The 17765-nt window shown below is 41.6% G+C and overlaps 1 protein-coding gene across 10 annotated transcripts in view; it reads left to right on the top strand.

Moving 5' to 3' along the window:
- Nucleotides 1-263: 263 nt before the first annotated feature.
- Nucleotides 264-17765, top strand: part of FSHR (follicle stimulating hormone receptor) — an 81278-nt gene continuing 63776 nt past the window's right edge. For 3 of the 10 annotated variants that reach the window (XM_086878988.1, XM_023922969.2, XM_086878992.1), the window contains exon 1: nucleotides 304-511. In XM_086878988.1, coding sequence (XP_086735114.1) covers nucleotides 360-511 — 152 coding nt within the window. In that variant the 5' untranslated portion in view covers nucleotides 304-359. Of the gene's footprint in view, nucleotides 512-17765 lie in introns of all 10 variants that reach the window. The other 7 variants (XM_023922967.2, XM_086878991.1, XM_086878986.1 and 4 more) reach the window with 5 other exon arrangements.

The following is a 17765-nucleotide window of genomic DNA, read 5'->3' on the forward strand; positions in this document are numbered from 1 at the left end:
TTGTTGTCCCTTGGTCTCACCAAGCAAGACATGAAAAATAGTGTAGCTGAGAAAGAAGAACCTTTTCCCAGCATATTAAAAGAGCCCTGGTTAGTACAGCTGGGCCCCCTGATTTCAACACCACTTGAAATAAAAAATACTTGTGTCATGAAAAATCAGCATTGCTCATCTCTATCCCCACTCCAACTCCAAAAGGAATCTGGGGTCATGAAGTGAAACTTGCTGAGAAGTCATCCCCTAAGAGCCACATGGTTTGTCCCAGCTTTTGGGGCGGATCTTCCATCCAGGGAGTTGGCCTGGGAGGTCTCTGCGTTCTTGCCTTTGAGATAAAGGAGACGGGCACAGATGTGAAGGCAGAGATGTCTCCAGCCCTTGCCTGCCTGCTGCTGTTCCTGGCGGGCTGCCTGGGATGCCAGCACCCCGCCTGCCGCTGCCTGGGCAGGGTCTTCATCTGTCAGGAAAGCCAGGTGCTCCAGGCTCCCCGGGACATCCCTGCCAACACCACCGAGCTGTAAGTAGGGAAAGGGAGCGGCTGGGAGCTGCAGCCTTGTGGCTGGCTCTCCAAAGGAGCTGCTGCTTGGCAAGCCAAAGGTCAGGTTTGCAGGGAGTCACTTGGGAGACTCCAGGCCAGCTGTTCGCAGAGCACAGCCCTTCCTCCTACGCTCACTTAATTACACCTTGAAGCTCCTCTCCCTTCCTCTGATCGGGCTCATTGTAAGATCTCTGTTAAGAAAGGATTTTGCACGCTATAACGCAAAGGACAGGCTAAATTTGAAACAAGCATCCTTGGTGCTGTGACAGTAATTTGAAGTATAAGGTCTGAGCTTTTTTACGGCTTTGCTTTAGCGTTGTCAGAACGTGCAGAGCGACTTGTCTGCCCCAAACAACTTGATGATGAGTGTTTGTTTGTACTGCGGGAGCTTTGCAAAGGTTTGTGCTTTTTTGCCAAGAAGCAACTTAATGTTTTCCCTTTGAAACTCAAAGGCATTGCAGAAAGGACTCTCATACATTCAGGAAGGGATCCTCCTCCACCAGAGGAGCAGTGTGGCTGTGGTTGGAGAGAGAGTGAACAATGTGAAGATAGAGGAGGGGTTTTGTCTATCTTAAAGCTTCTCGTTATTTTTCATAAAAGTAACGTGAGCAATAGTGTGTGGCAGCTGTTTTCTGTGTCAGTAGCACAGGCAAGCAAAAGAGGTTGCACAATGGCAAGTATGTAACTGCTAGTGATTGTTTTAATTTCAATAGTTTTAAGGCAATTTATATCACCCTTTGCCAACGCCCCCACAGACATCTGGCATGGTTACAACCTAAAGCAAAACCAAAAGGAGTAGTCCTGGATAAAGCCTTTGATTAATAAGTGGAGTGGCGAGTTTGAACAGAGGATACAATGAAGAATAATGTGTCCCTAGTTAGTTACACACCACAGTATATCCCATGGTTATTACACCACAGTTTTCCTAGGGCTGAAGTTTAGTTTTGTTCAGAAGAGTTGTTATGCTCACTGACTAAGAAGACTGCTTTGAAAACTTGAGAGAAATGTCTGAATTAACCACAAAAGGTCAGTAAAAGTTTAAATCATTCTCACAACTAGAGGAGAAACTAATCCATCTGTGATTTAGGTCATCTAAATCCTGAGTGAACTGTGCTCGAGGCGTATACGGTTAATTTTGTTTAATTTTGCTTCGATTGTTTCTTTAGATTACACAGTTAAGGTCTGCCTTCTAGGGATTAAGCAAAAGCATTTTTTAATTATTTCTGCAAAGAAGTAGAGTATCACTGAAAAGCACCTGTTAGTAAAATGGGATTTGTTCTCTCCTTGTTAACTTCTCGAGAGTTTGTTGAGGATGCTAATTTGTGTGTTCTTAGCACAAGTGTTATTCTCTGAAACAGGCATAATACAACATTAGTGTGACTGAAAACAGCAAACAAATCCTTTCTTCTGCCAGCACTGTGAAAATACTAGAGTTAGAATCTCTCAACTTGACTCTCTTCTCACTTTCTCAAAATAAACCAGCTTCTGGTTTCTCAGGAAGTAATTCAGGTCCCATTCCATTAGTACAGCCCTGGGACTGATTTCAGCATGCCTTAAAAATTTGAAAACTGCCTAGAGTAGCTTTGAATATACCAAACCTTAGCATTACCAAAGCCAGATACATTAGCTGAAGAGCTATCAAGTGACAAATAAATCTTAGATTTTTCCTTCAGGATCAAAGGGGAACTCTTGAAAAGTGCTTTCCTCTGCATCTCTCCAGTGAGTGCCCAGTGGGGTGATTCAGGTGACTAAAATAGGTTTTACTGCTCCAGATGACACTGCAGGTGCACTCTGCAGGTCGCAGAAAAATCTTGCTTTATGTTTTCTCAAAAAGTCTCAATGAGTGAAAAGGGTTTTTAAATTGGTATACCAGCTTAAGCACAGAAGGCCATGGTGTCTAAGAACCCTACACAGGACACAAGCAGATACTTCTTGCCATGTACGGCTCCTGCAAGGTACTTTTTTCACTTAAGAGCTCATTCTGGGAGTCTGGATGCAGTCTGTTTTTATTTAATATAAAGGAGAGAGGTTTCTCCAGTACACTTCTTCACCTTCCATTATGTGATCTTGATAACTTTCCTAAGTTATCTTAGAGGCCTTCCCTGGTTCCTTTAAAATGTTGAATAGCATGCTGGTGAATGCTTTAGAGTGAGAACAGGAGCCTGATCAGCCCCAAGCACTTCTCCCTCTGCTGCATGTTTCTATTTCACTGCAGCTGTGTCTGAAGTTGGGACACTGGTATATGGCAGTTTTTTTGGTAGGAAAACCCGTGATGAAGGTAAAAATAGGGCCCTCACTAACAATTACCTCTTTGGCATTGCTGAATTTTTTTAACTGTTATTATCTTTCAGTGTTTGAGGGTTGCTCCCAAACATGTGCTGCCGTGAGGGATTTCTTTGTGATTGGCTTCCCAACAGAGAGAGCTTAGGCTCCAAAGGAAACACAAGCTCTTCATTGTGGTGCTTGAGACAGGGGTTTGATCCTGGCTGGATTAGCATCTGCTCTAGCAAGGGTGTTGCAAAGGGAAGGCTGGTAGCCTCTTACGGTGATTTCATTTTGTACTTACCTTGTGGAACCAGAACAGGGATCAGAATCCACGGGCTTTCATCACTCTAATTTCTGTCACATCTACTTTTTCACTTACAGGCCAAAATCTCGTGAGAGGATAATTACAGCTTGGTTTGTACATTGCTTTTTGCAGATTTCCAAGCGCTCTGCAGTGGCATATTCTGAGTGTTTACAGGGGAGGCTGTGGTTATTAGCTGTTTTGCTTTATAATCTTTGCCTGGATAGAAGAATTTTTGGTATTTTTTTATTGACCAAAATGCCTGAGAGGTGGCTCTGACTTATGAATTTGGAGTCAGTCTGCTAGAAACCAGAGGCCAGCAGTTCAAATGGGAGATATAGGCTCATCTGTGTCAAGTATTAACAATTCATTGTCTTGGGGGAAGAGGGGAAGGAGTGACTCAGTAGTAACTGCAGGTAGTTTGCTCCTTGAAGATCTATTCCAGCCTTAAAATCCAGTGTCAAGTTTTGTAATCCATCATCAATATTCAATAGGATTTAATTTATTCATTAGAGGTTTTTCTTTGAGATAGTAATGCAGACAAAAATAACATTCTCAGAAGGGAACCTTCTTAAAATTTAACAAACCACTTTAACCAGAAACATTTGAATAGCACCAAGCAATAGGATAACAGGAAACGGCCTCAGGTTGTTCCAGGAGCAGTTTAGGTTAAATATTAGGAACAATTTCTTCCCTGAAAGGGTCGTCAGGCATTGGAATAGGCTGCCCAGGGAAGTGGTGGAATCACCATCCCAATAAGTGCTGTGGATGTGGCATTTGTGGACATGGTTTAGTGGTGAACAAGGTGGTGCTGGCTTCATGGTTGGACTCAATTATCCAGGAGTTCTTTTCCAGCCATAATGATTCCATGATTCTAGGAGGCAGTTTAGCCATTGTCAGAGCAGTTTAGAGGTATGTTATATAGACTGTTTTCTCCCAAGCATCTGCAAACTATAAACAGCAGGGTTTTTTACTTGCTTGCTGCATAGGTGTTTTTGTGCAATTGCTCAAGGATATTTACTTTAGACTATCAAGTCAAGGCTGAGTAGATGTCTGAGCACTAAAACATCAGCTGCCTAGAAATAGCAAGTCCTGTGTTATGTACTGAGTGAGTCAGATGTGCTTCCCAGCGACAGAAGCTGCAAATGATGTGAATTGTAGCTGCAATACTATTATTGACAGCTGCAATTAGGATTTCTTTTTTTTTTTAATCTTTCACACCTAGAGTTGAAATTACACTGAAACCTGCAAACAGCTACACTTCTTGCTTGAGTGTTTATACTGATGGGCTGACCTTAACCTGAGAAAAACAAGGTGTTAGAGGATAAATAAACTAATGAAATGAAGACCCAGGAAGCTTTGAAGTCTCTGTGTTGTGGTGGTTAATCACACAGTTAATCAATAAACCCACATTTTTTTGGGAATGAGATGAGAATATTTTCAAAGCAAAGTATATTGAGAACCTATTACATGCTGACTAAAGCCTTTTTAATTATTTTAGTTTTTAATTCAAACCAGCTTTGCATCTGTTAGGGTTACATTCTTCTCTTCCTGAATTTATGATCAGTTCCTGCTCTGAAACAGAAAGCAGCAGAGTTGCTGTAAGATCGCTGTCTGTATATCAGTGCAGTGGTCCAATGCTTAGGCTGGATTCTGTATCTGACATTTTAATTGGGAGGATAAAAAGAAATAGTTAGATCATAAGAGAGGAAGAGAAAGAAACAGAAGAAAATTACACAAAAGGGTAATAAACTCAGCAGGAAAGATCCTTGGCTGGTATAAATGACCAAATATATACCCTTACAGAAACATTCCATTTCTAAACCTTCAGGAGCTTTTGAACACAAGGAGTTATACTGCACACAATGGAAGCTGCTTTGCAGTGCAGTACTCTGTTGGCTTGCTCCTGACACTATAAATAAATACCTGCACATGGCTCTCACCTTACTTACAGGGTCTGCAGCTTGATGCATGTATGAGAGAGGTATGGCCAAGTCTGAAGCTGAATAGTTGTCTGTATATATATATATATATGTATACATATATAGATATAGATAGATATAGATATATAGATATATATACACACACACACACATATATATATATGTATGTATTTATAAAATATATCTTTGAAATGAAAGTGCATTCGCTTAAAATTAAATGACTTGCTCAAACACTGAGGTTTTTGCAGGAAAACAGTGAAAGCCTAGACTTGATTTTGTTTGCATGCAGCACTGGTAGGGTACCAAAGTGATGCCCTTCACTGGGGTCAGCTACAGAGAGTATGAATGTATAAATTCTGGTTTTTCCAGCAGTCTCTTACACACACACACACATGCACAAACCAGCCAGTGTCACATACCCAAACATCTGAAACCAGGCAAAATGGGCTCCTGGGCTGATGAGCTCCATGTCCTGAAATAAAGCCTCTCTGTTAGATATTTTAGATATGTTCTGGTTCAGTTCCTACAAAGAATCAAAACATGCCTACTGAATGAGATAATAATAAATGTTTTTTCTAAAATGTTTGGAAGACTAAAGCATTTGTAGGAGTTACATTTCTTGTCTCAAATATGGTGTCTTCATCTTGTGTGTCTCCCCACTCGAGTCATGAATATAGTTAAAAACCCAGGTGAGCTTGACAGTAATGTTATTCATGAGATGGGGTCTGGTAAGTACCAAACTTAGTGTTGAGGCACAGCAGGAAAGAAAAGCTCTACTAAGATCTTAAATTAGTAGTTTTAAACTAAAATGTGGTAAAAATGGAGAAGCTGGTAAGCCTAGGGGATATTGCAAAGTAGGATGGAGGTCTATCTTTTACTTCTCCAACAAGAACATGAATCACCAAGCAGATTTGAGGAGTCATGAATTCACTGGTGTCATGCAGCAGTTAATTTCCTTTGCTCTCAATGTTATGTTAGGCTAAACACTTCAACAGTATGGATGATTTCCTACCTTCATTTACTCCCCTTACGACAGTTTCTCACAACTCATCAGTTTTCACTCAGCAGAAGTAAAACCCTGTATTTTAGACTTTGTTGCCTTCTCGTGTCTAATATTAAAATGTATTAACTCCATCTCTCATCCCATGCAGGGACACTTTGGCACAGGGACTTCTATTGAGTATCACTCAAAGATGACTACTGCTATCTGGGAGAGCAGAGCTCTAGGGAAATGCTTTCACGAGTTTGAGTGACATTAAAGTGCTTATGTGGTTCAGCCTCAGCTTCAATGAGCTGCCTTCCCATCCCTCACACGGGGAGCTCAGGGTATTTATGAAGAGAGGGATGCAGAAAAGGGCATGTGCCACTCATGCTCTGACCCAGCAGGGTACAATTGTACTGTACAGTTGTACTGAAAGAGCTACCAAGCCAGGACAGTTCATCTCTTATCCCTGTATTTGTCTACGCTGTTGTGCTTTCAGCTCCTCAGTCAGGTTTATAAATGGCATCTTGGGAATTTGAGCTAGTAATTTGCTAGATCACACACTCAGTAAATTCATATCAGCATTGCAGTCTTGAAGAGTAAAGCTCATTATTCCTTCAATATCCCAGGCCATGCCTCTTAAATAAAAAATAAAATTTAAAAAATGCTTCTCAAATACTTGATAATCCCAGATACATTTCTGAGATGATTTCTGGAGAAGAGATCCCTAATGGGATGTGTCTTTTAAAGCTGCAAATCACATTCCTCTGGAAGAGTATCACACATTTTATGTGTTACCTGATAAGCCAGCAGGAGCAAGTCTACTGTGCACCTCCAGGTTTTTCTTTGCAGGTGCTGAGGGTCTCTCACCAGGCTGACATGTCACTGGAAACACAGCTTGTGTGAGAGTTTAACAAGGGTGACAGAAGTGAGTAGATGAGGAATGCCACAAAAACAGGAAAAGAGCTGCCCAGAGGAGAGATGCTAAGTAAGAATATACGTCCCAAAGGGAGAGCTGCTCTAAGTGCCAGCAGTTTGTGTGCAGGAGGGGGTCCTGCAGAGCCAAGCAGAGTTATATGCCAAAGAAAAATAAGCAAACCTGTGAGACACCCAACTGAGGAGCCAAAGAAACCCATGCAGAGTTCAACATGCCTCACTCTCTCCTCTCTTGCTGGCAGTTTAGTTAGTTCTGCTTAACTTTCCCAAGTCCTTGTGCAGTCAAGTCAACAGATAATTTGGGTAGGCTCACAGTTAATTTAAATTGTCATAGCTTCATTAACTTCAGTGGAAAGAACTCTGTTCATTCTCACCCTCTGGCAATGGGGACCTCTCTCAGCCATGTGTTGTTCATTTTGGCAGCAGCAGCTGATTGGGAATGAGTGTGTGTGTCTGTGTGTGTGTGTGTTCAGTAAACAAGATAGCTTCAGCACAAAAGACAGGTATTATTTTTCATAGCAGTCTATTAGTTTTACACAGTGAGGGGCAAGCACTCTGGTAGGAAAAGCCACTTTTCTTTGTTTAAGACCTTGACCTTTTCAGACAAAATCTGTAAATTATTTCACACACTTTGCCTGTAGTTTGATTGGGCTGCTCTTATTAGCAGTGAAATTTAAGTCATTAAAATCAAGCTCATTTCAAATTATAGGTCAGACCAAGCATGGATCTCATGTAAGAGTACTGAAATTATTTCTTCTAATTGTCTCGCATATATTATAATAAGGAGCCCAGTTTCTGCCTTTTATTTAGGTGTAATTTCTTTGAACTTGAGGGTCTAGGGTCAGAAAAGCTTGTGGTTTGTTTACTTTTGCTCAATGTTTTCCTCCAACATTCCTTAAGTCTTCCAGGAGCTCAGCCTGGGAGGTAGGGATGCTTTTTATCTCCCATTACCTTATCAAGCCACCTACAATCACTTGCTCCTGGGTAGCTATAGGAGAATTTACAGACTGTTATTATATGCAGAGGGAGATATGTGTCTGAGTGAAATGAAAACAGCCTCCAACCCAACTCAGCTGAACGAATTCTTGCTTTTCATAAGTATATTGAGTTTGCTGAGCCTCCCTCTTTGCCTGGACTAACTAAATAATGCTGTATCCTTAAATGTAACATACTCAGATCTTCCTGTAGACAGGACAGCCTCAATTTTAAGCAAATACCCACTGGGTGAGCTGCAGGCTGAAGCTTTCAGCTCTGCTCACTCTCTTATCTATTCAAGAATGCTATTACTAGTCAGCACTTTAACATATTTGCCTGGAAATTCTGTTTTCTGAGCACCTATGGAGAATGATTCTGAGAATGGTACTATCGACATGAAGTTCCCCCATATCCACATACGTGAGGGTGTGCTTGCTGATATGAATCCTTGTCCAAATACAGCCAGTTAATTGGAATTAATTTGTAAATATTTATTAGTCAGGAATCTGTGAATCTTCAGTGATTTTCCAAAAACACTGTGTGCATAAACATGCAGTGGGGAAAACTTCCAAGTTTTCAGTGTTTGATTCATCTTTTGTTTGAGAGTGAAGCAAGGGGGAAATATACTTTCAAATGAAGATCAGAAGATTTTTTTTTTTTAATTTGGACTAGTAGCATGCAATGAAGAACTGGATGTGAAGGCTGGAAAAGTGGTGCTTGTTTTCTCAGGAGAGTTTCTGGTGTCCTGCACCTATGTTCTAAACCTAAAACTTTGGGATACCATGGGGTACTCACAAAGACATCTTCCCTGCCTCTTACCCCAAAAGCAGATCCTACCCCAAGAGGTGTGTCCACACACCTGTGTATGTGCACAGGGTGTTTGTGTTTAACTTCCCCCACCAGTTTGGCCCTGGGCAAAGATGAGATTGGGAAACAGTAGCATGGATCTCTAGCTGCAACTCCTAAAATGGCCCAGGGTGAGGTAAGAGAGAGTAATAATTGAAGAAGGGACCTTCTGCCTGTCCCTTTTTCCCAGAACCAGGAGCACTGGGTGGGAAGAAGTGATATGTGGTTACTTGGGGTTGTTTTTCTTCACTGAAAAGGATTATCACATGGGCAGGCTAAGAATTATAATGGTTTTCTTTTGAACACACCTTTGAAAGCCTTTTAATGGTGTCACATTCCGTGCTATGTCTGGTGCTCAGAAATAATCTCTGGTGTAACAGTCCTGCCTACACTTGGCTTTGAGAGGTTTGGATTTCAGTTCTTACCTTCAGGGTAAGCTTTGATTTTTAAAATTTTTTTTACACTTGTACCATCACATGGTATAAGCACATTAGTCTATTGCTTTTAGTAGCCCAGTAGGTATTTTTGGGGGCCAGACCATTTGTAAAAGGGTATCCTATTCCATGGGAAGCATTCATGCCTGTGAGAGCCACAGACACTCACTGAGGTAAGAAAGCACATCCATCCCCAGCAGTGGAAGCACCACCTGTGCTGCTTTCTCTGGCGTCTCCAGTCTCTCCACAGCTTTAAAAAAAAGGAGCACAGATCAGCCAAATCAATTTTTTCCTTCTTGATAACTACTGGGAAGCAATCACTTCTGAAGAGTCTTTCCTTGGAGTCCAGTCTCCCAGCAAGGATATTTATAGATGCACATAAATTTCTAAACAAGCAAGGTATAAGGAGAGGAACTATAAACCCATGGAAAGACAGTGCTGAAAAACTTCTCTTGTCCCCAAAGTTTTCTTTGGCCAACAGAGCTGCTATGGAAATTTTTGCTTTTCATTTTTGGCAAGTGAAGAGTCATAAAAGAAGCACAGGCTGTGCTAGAAAATGACAGCAGACCAAGAAATGCCTTGGCAGAACAACTCTCTCTAGGTGGAATTGCTGGTTTGGGGAAATACTCGCTGCATCCGAATCCCACGAGCTGTAATTTCCTATCTGCAATATATTGTTGCCATGGCAGATGAAGCCCAGACCTCATTCTCCACTCCTTTGAAATCAGCATTAGTGGCCCCTGTGAGGGAATACCCTACAAAAAAATCCAGGGTCTGATTCCACAGGCATTCATACACATCCTAATTGCTTGCCCAGGCAGCTCTGCTGCTTCCCAGTTGGACAAATCACAGGTGCAAAAAGTACCTGTCTGCACATATTTGCAGATTCAGGACTTTGTGCTATTGCAGTAGACAGGAAACCACTGTGGGGAAAAATAAAATGGGCATGGAAAGCACAAGTGAAATAGGTACAAAATGTTTGCATTTATTTAAAATTATTAGAGGAGATTTTATTTGTTTTAATGGGCCACATGGAATTGATGAGACTGTCTTAGGGCTCACAAAGTTTTCTGTAAATATTAACAGATTTCACAATATTCCTGGTAAGTATGTAAATGTAATTTTATCCATTACAGTAACAGCAAAGCTCTGGGTTACAAGAGATGAGCAATTTCCCAAGAGTACAGGGTTTAACCCAGTGGCTTAGCCCCACCTGGATCACCAGACTGTTCTCCTATGGCAAAATATTTCCCTTCCCAAATAGCAAACAACAACAAAAAAATTACCTCTTGCATATTTTTATTTCTCTCTAATAACTATTTCTCAGCAGAGAAAGTTATACTTCTACTATTTTTTAATGTCAAGTGAGGCATAAAGTTTCAGGGTTTTTCCCCTCAAATGCATTTTTATTGTCTTGGTACATCTGTGTCATCACCTTTTCCACTTTCTTCATTTCTGTACTTTTCTTGTATCAGTTTCTGTCACTGTATTAGAGGAGCAGCATTTTATAGTAGTGTTACAGTCAGTAATTTAAAGAGAGCTGAGGTGGAGATTTTTGTGAGTATTTCAATTATGGCTAACTGTTGGCTCTGTTATGGTCAGTAGGGCTGCCTATGGAGCACTAATTGGAAGGTTTTCACCCTTTTATGAGCTTAATTGCTCTCTTTGTATTTCTCCTTAGCTAAAGATCTTCACAAATGCACGAATGTTACATCTACAGGAATTTTTTGATATGTATTTTCAGTATTCCCATAACAAACAATGTTTCTTTGACTTCCTTCATTTCTCTACATGTTATTGCTGTGTTATGTCAGTGTGGCTGAGCAATGCCTGGGGCCACACCCCAGAAATCATGTTGGTTTTTGAACCCTTTACCATAGGAATTGGAGCATGTCCATCCATCCAGCAGTCTCCATGAGGTTTCCACTGAGGAGTGCTTGCCCTTGGATGTACTGATGCCCTGGTCTGGTAGGGACAGCTTGTAGCCTCGGGGCTGTGGACCAGCACCAGCTCAGGCTTTGCCATTTTGTTTGTCTGTCAGAGGCGTGGACACTGTCTGGAAGAGACGCTCTGGCGGCACTGGAAATCAGGGAGACTGGGTCTTTGTTCAAGGCTTTGAAAGACTTCGCTTTTTTTTCGCCCTCTGTATCAGGCTGCCAGGAGCCAGCCTTGGTTCTAGGTGTGGATTCATCTCTTTAGTGTCCTCCAGGCCGAGTGCACACGGTGGTTATCAGCTAAAATAGGCAATGAGGCAAGGGGTGCCTCAGAAGTTCCTGCTTGCGTCTGCTGGAAGATTTTTTGCATTCCACAGAAAGCGTGTTAACCTCTGATCTGGTGGGGTGGCAAACTTCTATTTTTATTAGCCTGACTTGCCAGCTAGAGTACATCCTTACAATGTCCATTGTACAAGGAAGTTTATAGATTTCTGTAAAACACCACATGCCCGTATCCTACTTTTCTGAACAACTTTGGGCTTCAGCCTATGTTGCATAGCAACACTCAGGGTTTTGTTAGTCTGAACGCAAGGGATTCAGGATGGCGTTCAATCCTAGAATCCCAAAAGTCCCAGAAGCCTTGAGCTTCAATAAGATAACAACCGCTTTTCTAAAAATTGCCCAGAGAAGGAAAAAGGTGCACCCAGACTACGTGGAGGTCTAAATTTCACCTTCAACATCAATATCATCAAGTGTAAGAGTTTCCATGGCTTTGAGTTCCTCCTAGTGGAAGGTAGTTTTCCAACCTCAGTATCTGTATTTCAGCAGCTGCCTAATAGAAGGCACTGCCCATGTTTCCTCTGCCAACCTGCCTAGGAGCATGCTTTCCAAGGTATGCTTAGCTTGCATAGTCATCTGAATGGTCTTTGCCCTTGCTGATCTTATTGAAGAAGTGGTGATGGAAAATACTGTCCAGAAAGAAAATGGTGTCAAACCAATCACTAATCATTCCCTGTTATCTCCATGCTGAAATAGCAATACTCACTGAGAGCCTACTTCTGACAGATAAAGGATAATCAGCTAAAACATCTGTGTGCCTTGGAAGATTACCCTTGAGTGAAGGAGCTAGGAAAATCAAAAAATCATACACAAAGGCAGAAAACATTTTGGTAGTGCCTTTCTATATTTTCAATACTTGCTATATAGGATGAAGAGGTTGTGATGCTTAATCTCTTTTCTGCGTCTTTGACAGTAAGACCAGTTTTCCTCAGGGTAACCAGTCCCCTGAGCTGGTAGACATGGATGGAGAGAAAATTAGACCCCCTGTAATCTAGGAGGAAGTCATAAGTGATATGCTGGGCCACCTAGAAACTCACAAGTGTATGGAACTAGATGTGATTCTCCCAAAAGCACCAAGGGGGCTGGTGGAAGGGCTCACCAAGCCACTATCCCCCATTTAGCATCAGTTCTGATTAAACAGGGAAGTCCCAGACAACTGGAGGTTGGACAATGTCACATTCATCCACAAGAAGGGCTGAAAGGAGCATCCAGGAAACTTCAGGCCTGTCAGCCTGATCTCTGTGCCAGGGATGGTTATGGAACAGATCCCCTTGAGTGACCAGAAGTGCTCCCAGTGTGAGCACACACAGGACAACTAAGGAAGCAGACCCAGTCAGCAGGGCTTTAGGAAAGGCATGTCCTGTCTGACCAGCCTGCTCCTTTGTGCCCAGGTGACCCACCTAGTGCATGAGGGAAAGCCTGTGGATAAAGTCTGCCTGGACTTCAGTGCAGTCTTTAATGCTGTCTCCCACAGGACTCTTCTGGAAAAACTTGCAGCCCACAGCTTGGTCAGGTGCACTCTTGGCCAGGTTGGGAACTGGCTGGATGGCTGAACCCAGGGAGTGGTGTGGACATTGCCACATCCAGTAGGTGCCTAGTGCTGTCCCCCCAGGGCTCAGTACTGGGGCCAGTCCTGTTCAATATCTCTCTTGATGATCTGGATGAGGGTATCAAGGGCACCCTCGATCACAGATGACACCAAGCTGAGTGTTGATCTGCTGGAGGGCAAGAAGCCCTGCAGAGGGATCTGTAGAGGCAGGATAGATGTGCTGAGACCAACACTATGAGGTTCAGTAAGACCAAGTGCTGGTCCTGCTCGTAGACTCAGGACCACTACAGACTGGGGGCAGAGTGGCTGGGAAGCTGCCCAGCAAAAAAGGACCTGGGGATGCTGGTTGACAGCACTGAAAATGAGCCAGTGTGTGCCCAGGTGGCCGAGAAGGCCAGTGGCATCCTGACCTGTATCAACAAGAGTGTGGCCAGCAGGAGCAGTGTTTCCCTCCTGTACTGGGAACTGGTGAGGCCACACCTGACAAGTGCTGTGTCCAGTTCTGGGCCCCTCACTGCAGGAAGACATTGAGGGGGTGGAGAGACGCGAGAGAAGGGCAGTGGAGCTGGGAAAGGGACTGAAGCAGCAGAGAATATTCTTTTAAACACTTCAGCCTTATAAACAAAGCCCTGGGATATAAACATCCTTTACAACTGTCAAACTCAGAGCAAATGTTCATTTTCTCATTGCCAGGAGCACTCCTTAATCTGAGAAAGTGAGAGAGAATGACTGCGATCATACCTACTCTTTGAACAATCTTTTTGCAAGAATAGATATGAATGTCACATTAAAAAAAAAAAATAAAAAAAACCAAAAAGAATAAGTGGTTGGCTATTGAGGTGAAATAATCAAAAGGGCTGAAATAACAAGCACTGAATCTAACCCAACAGGTCAAGGGGCATAAATAAGCGGCACATTTTCTTGACAAAGTAATCAGCTACAAAATCCATGCATTCTCACTTTTTTTTTTTGCAAGGCCAACTTGTCTTTGAAACTTAAAAGACTTTTTGCCATATAAAACAGAGGAAAAAGATAGGAGATTCTGCAAGGAAGCTGCAATTAGAGCCGAGTAATGATGCAGACCTTTGAAATAAATCTGAGGGAACACATAATAGTTCTGGAACGGTAAGTGTGAAACTTTGCAGGGACATTTCAGGTTCAGTGGTTGATGCTGACTGTCATTTTTCTTGCCCTTAAGCTAAACCAAACATGGTTAACCAAGCCTCTTGCAGCAAATTCTATCAGCTAGATAAGATGTGCAGCACTTAATGTACAGAATGTTGGCTGATTGTGGATGTCGCCAGAGAAGAATGTGAGGCCAACTCATTTTTTTGTTAGAAACTCTGATTGGGACAATTCCATCTCAGTATGAAGAGATTATCACTGCACCACTGATTGGTTAACCTCTGTTCCCATTATTCAGGTTTCTGCATTAAATAAATTGTCTGTCCAATACATATTGAAAAATCAGTGGAAGAATTCCTATTGATTTCCATTAGATTGTGTCGTAATATTGGGTCCAGCTTTTTACTGCATTGCTTTAGCACTTGGTCATCAGCACTGAAGTGTCAGCTAAAAAAAAAACCCAAGGAGTCGTGTCAACATTTTTCTCATGTGACTCATGGATGGATGTTTAGAATAAAAAGGGAGCATTAGAAATAGCCAAGTTCTTATACAACTTATACCCTTTAATTACTTTCTGTCACAGCAAGTTATCATTATTTTTAATTTAGCAGACACCCTCAAACTGGCAAGATGTGCTGTTTCATCCCTGCTGGAAATGTTGGTTTAGTTTTTTTTTAAAAATTTTAATATGAGACATCAAGGAGGTGGAAGGAGAGCCGGGGTTTCAAGCGCCCTGACATCCAGTACTGTATCTTATGTTTCCCTAATTCTCTCTTCAAGGTGAGCAGTCAAGATAAGCCAATGATCTGCAGCCCATCTAATTTGTTTTTCCATCATTTTCTTAAGTTGTCTTATGTTCAATAATCATTATAGTGTAAGTGACACTACTGAGAAAATCACTTCTACCTCACTGAATAGAAAATAAATTACACTACACTAGAATCATAATTGGTATTTTGTTTATTTTGTTGGACTTGGAGTTAACCACTGGGTACTTTGCCCAGGAAAGTTCTGTGTCTTCTGGCAAAGGCGCTGCTTGCTATAAACATTAAGGAATCTACTTCCGATCGAAATGTAATAAAAAATGTTTATGGATCTACACTGAATTTTCTGTCAGACGTTCAATATTACGTCCTTGAAGACTATAAAGTCTCTGAATATTTATTAGGAAGATGGAAGTCTATTCCAGATAGTCTTTGAACCATGCTCACCACTGGAGCATGTGAATGACTTTCAGTAGTGCATCTGTCATATATTCTATTATTACAAGATTACTATTCCTCTTCTGCTGTTTATCTATAATTCAACCACAACAATGAAAGTCTCTTCTGCTCTACATGAGCACAAAGCCCACATAACTGATGCCAGCTTTTTGACCTGAGGATGAATAGGAGTTAGCAGAGGTTATCAGCACCTTGCATTGTTCTCACACATCAAGGGTGTTGTCCCATAGTGTGCCAAAAACCTCTTCAGTTTTACTGTATTTGGGAAAATAAATTTGGGACTGGTAGTTTGTGCTTGGCTTAAATTTAACAAAAAAGTTTTATGGGAGGGGATAAAAAAGGGGGGTTGGGGGTGTCTAAGTGCTTTAATTTTCTGTGTGGCACTTATTCTTCAGAGCTGATGCTCAGGGTGCTCAGGATTAAACCCCTGGGGTGAAAGGGGAGCTCCCCAGTGGCCAGGTTCTCCCGTTAGTAAGACACTGCAGCTTCCCAGGAGCAAAGTCCCTTTGGAAAAAAGAATCAAACAAAACAAACAAAAAGCATAAAGGGGAAAAAATGGTGCTTGTGTGCACCTATCCCCTCCCATTGCCCAAAGCCTGATTGAAATTATTGACATTTCCCTAGCTCCCTTCCAGTGGATAACCCTTGGCTGATTGCTGGGGTTCAAGAGAACTACTGAGTGTTCTCCAACACCCTTTCCTAACCTACTCTGTGGAAAGGCACTTTTCCAGTGATCTGAGCAAGAATCTCTTCACCTGAGCCTTAAATCCCATATATAATGCAGGATACTTGGTGCTTGCTTATCTATTTAGTTCTGTCCTCCCTGTAAATTCCTGCATTTATCTTCGGGGGAAAAAAAAAAAAGGATTATTTCTGGGTTTTATTTATTATTTTGGGTTGGGTTTTTTTTTCCCTTCTGGGGAAAAGGAAAGGGAGTCTGTGTTTATGTTTGGATAACCTGGAGTATTTTCAGCATCCAGCTCTGTGTACAGCTGTTCTGGGAGAGATACTGAAAACCTGCAAGTAGATTCTTTTGCCATCTTATCACATTCAGACAAGAGAAGACACCCCTTGTCTTATAATGATAAGCTACAGCCTTGATCGATTTGATCTGTGCTTTTGTTCTTCTTCATAATTTGAGCTATTGATTCTATTTATTAAAACTAATTTAAAAAACACAAGCCCTGAGTGCTCTGCTGTTCCAGATCAGGCTGCTTCAGGCAGTCTGATCTGAAGCTAATCCATTCACTGCTGATTTATTTTCACTTTGTTTTCAAGCAGAGCTCTGTTCTCTGTTTCATTTTTTTGGTCCTCTGTTTCTCTCTGAGAAAAAAGGCATTTTGTTTCACACCTCCAGAGCAAGCAGTGGGGTTTAGGTTCCTTTTTCTGATACATGAAGTGAACTCCGCAAAGTTTACCTGACTCTTTTTCATGCAGGTTTTGTTCAGAATGTGGCCCACTGTGTATTGTTCTTTGTTGTCTTAAATCAAAGCACTACTTTTATGCTAGAAAAAAAGAAAAGTATTTGCTTAAACTCACTCAGTCTTGCCATCTTGGAGTTAATGGGAGTCACCATGTTCCTAAACTAAGGGCCAGCAGAGGAAACCTTTTCCCTGTACTTCCTGGGAAGCACAGGTTTATCTAAGGGCTGGTTGCTAGGTCTCTAAAAATAAATACCTTTTTCAGACTTAGATAAATCAAATGAAGCCCTTATTATTCCAAAAAGATTAAAAGATGAACCTTGAGGAGATGGACACTTTTCAGCACCAAGCTGGCTTTGAGTTTCTGGGAAAAGATCAGCATTTAGTGACTCAGAAATATTTTATTTACTGTTGACGCATTTTGTTAATGATGTTATTGGGCCCTCTTTTCCCCAGTTTAACACAATTTTTTTAAATATTTAACCTCCAAATTATTTAGCTGGTTCAAAGCTCTCTGAATGTCCTGCTTGTGCAGGGACTGTATATTGTGCCTGCTGCATCTTTCAGTGTTTGCTGCTGTATTCTTTCCACAGTTTAAAAAACAAACTCATAGTCAGTTCCTAATTTATGCTGAGGTCTGTTTGGTCATCCTCTCAGTCTAAAGTCTGCAATTTCTTTTGCAGTATGTCAGAACTACCAACTGAAATCAATCAGGCAAAACATAAGCCTTGACATTGTCATGAAGGAAACAGGCGCAAGGTAATATGGAGTAATATCCTCTGAAGCCTCGATCTGGCTTTGAAAACACTGCTTTACTTCAGGATCAATATGGGCACAGCAAGATGGAGTCAGTGTTGCTGAGTATTTTGTAGGTTAGAAATGCCTTATGTAGTGCATTAGGGAGACATCTTTGTTTTGACTCGAGAGCCACAGGTAGATTATTGATGGGATACTTGCTAC

This window comes from Cyanistes caeruleus, chromosome 2 (assembly GCF_971803275.1).
Source record: "Cyanistes caeruleus chromosome 2, bCyaCae1.hap1.1, whole genome shotgun sequence".
Lineage (NCBI taxonomy): Eukaryota > Metazoa > Chordata > Aves > Passeriformes > Paridae > Cyanistes > Cyanistes caeruleus.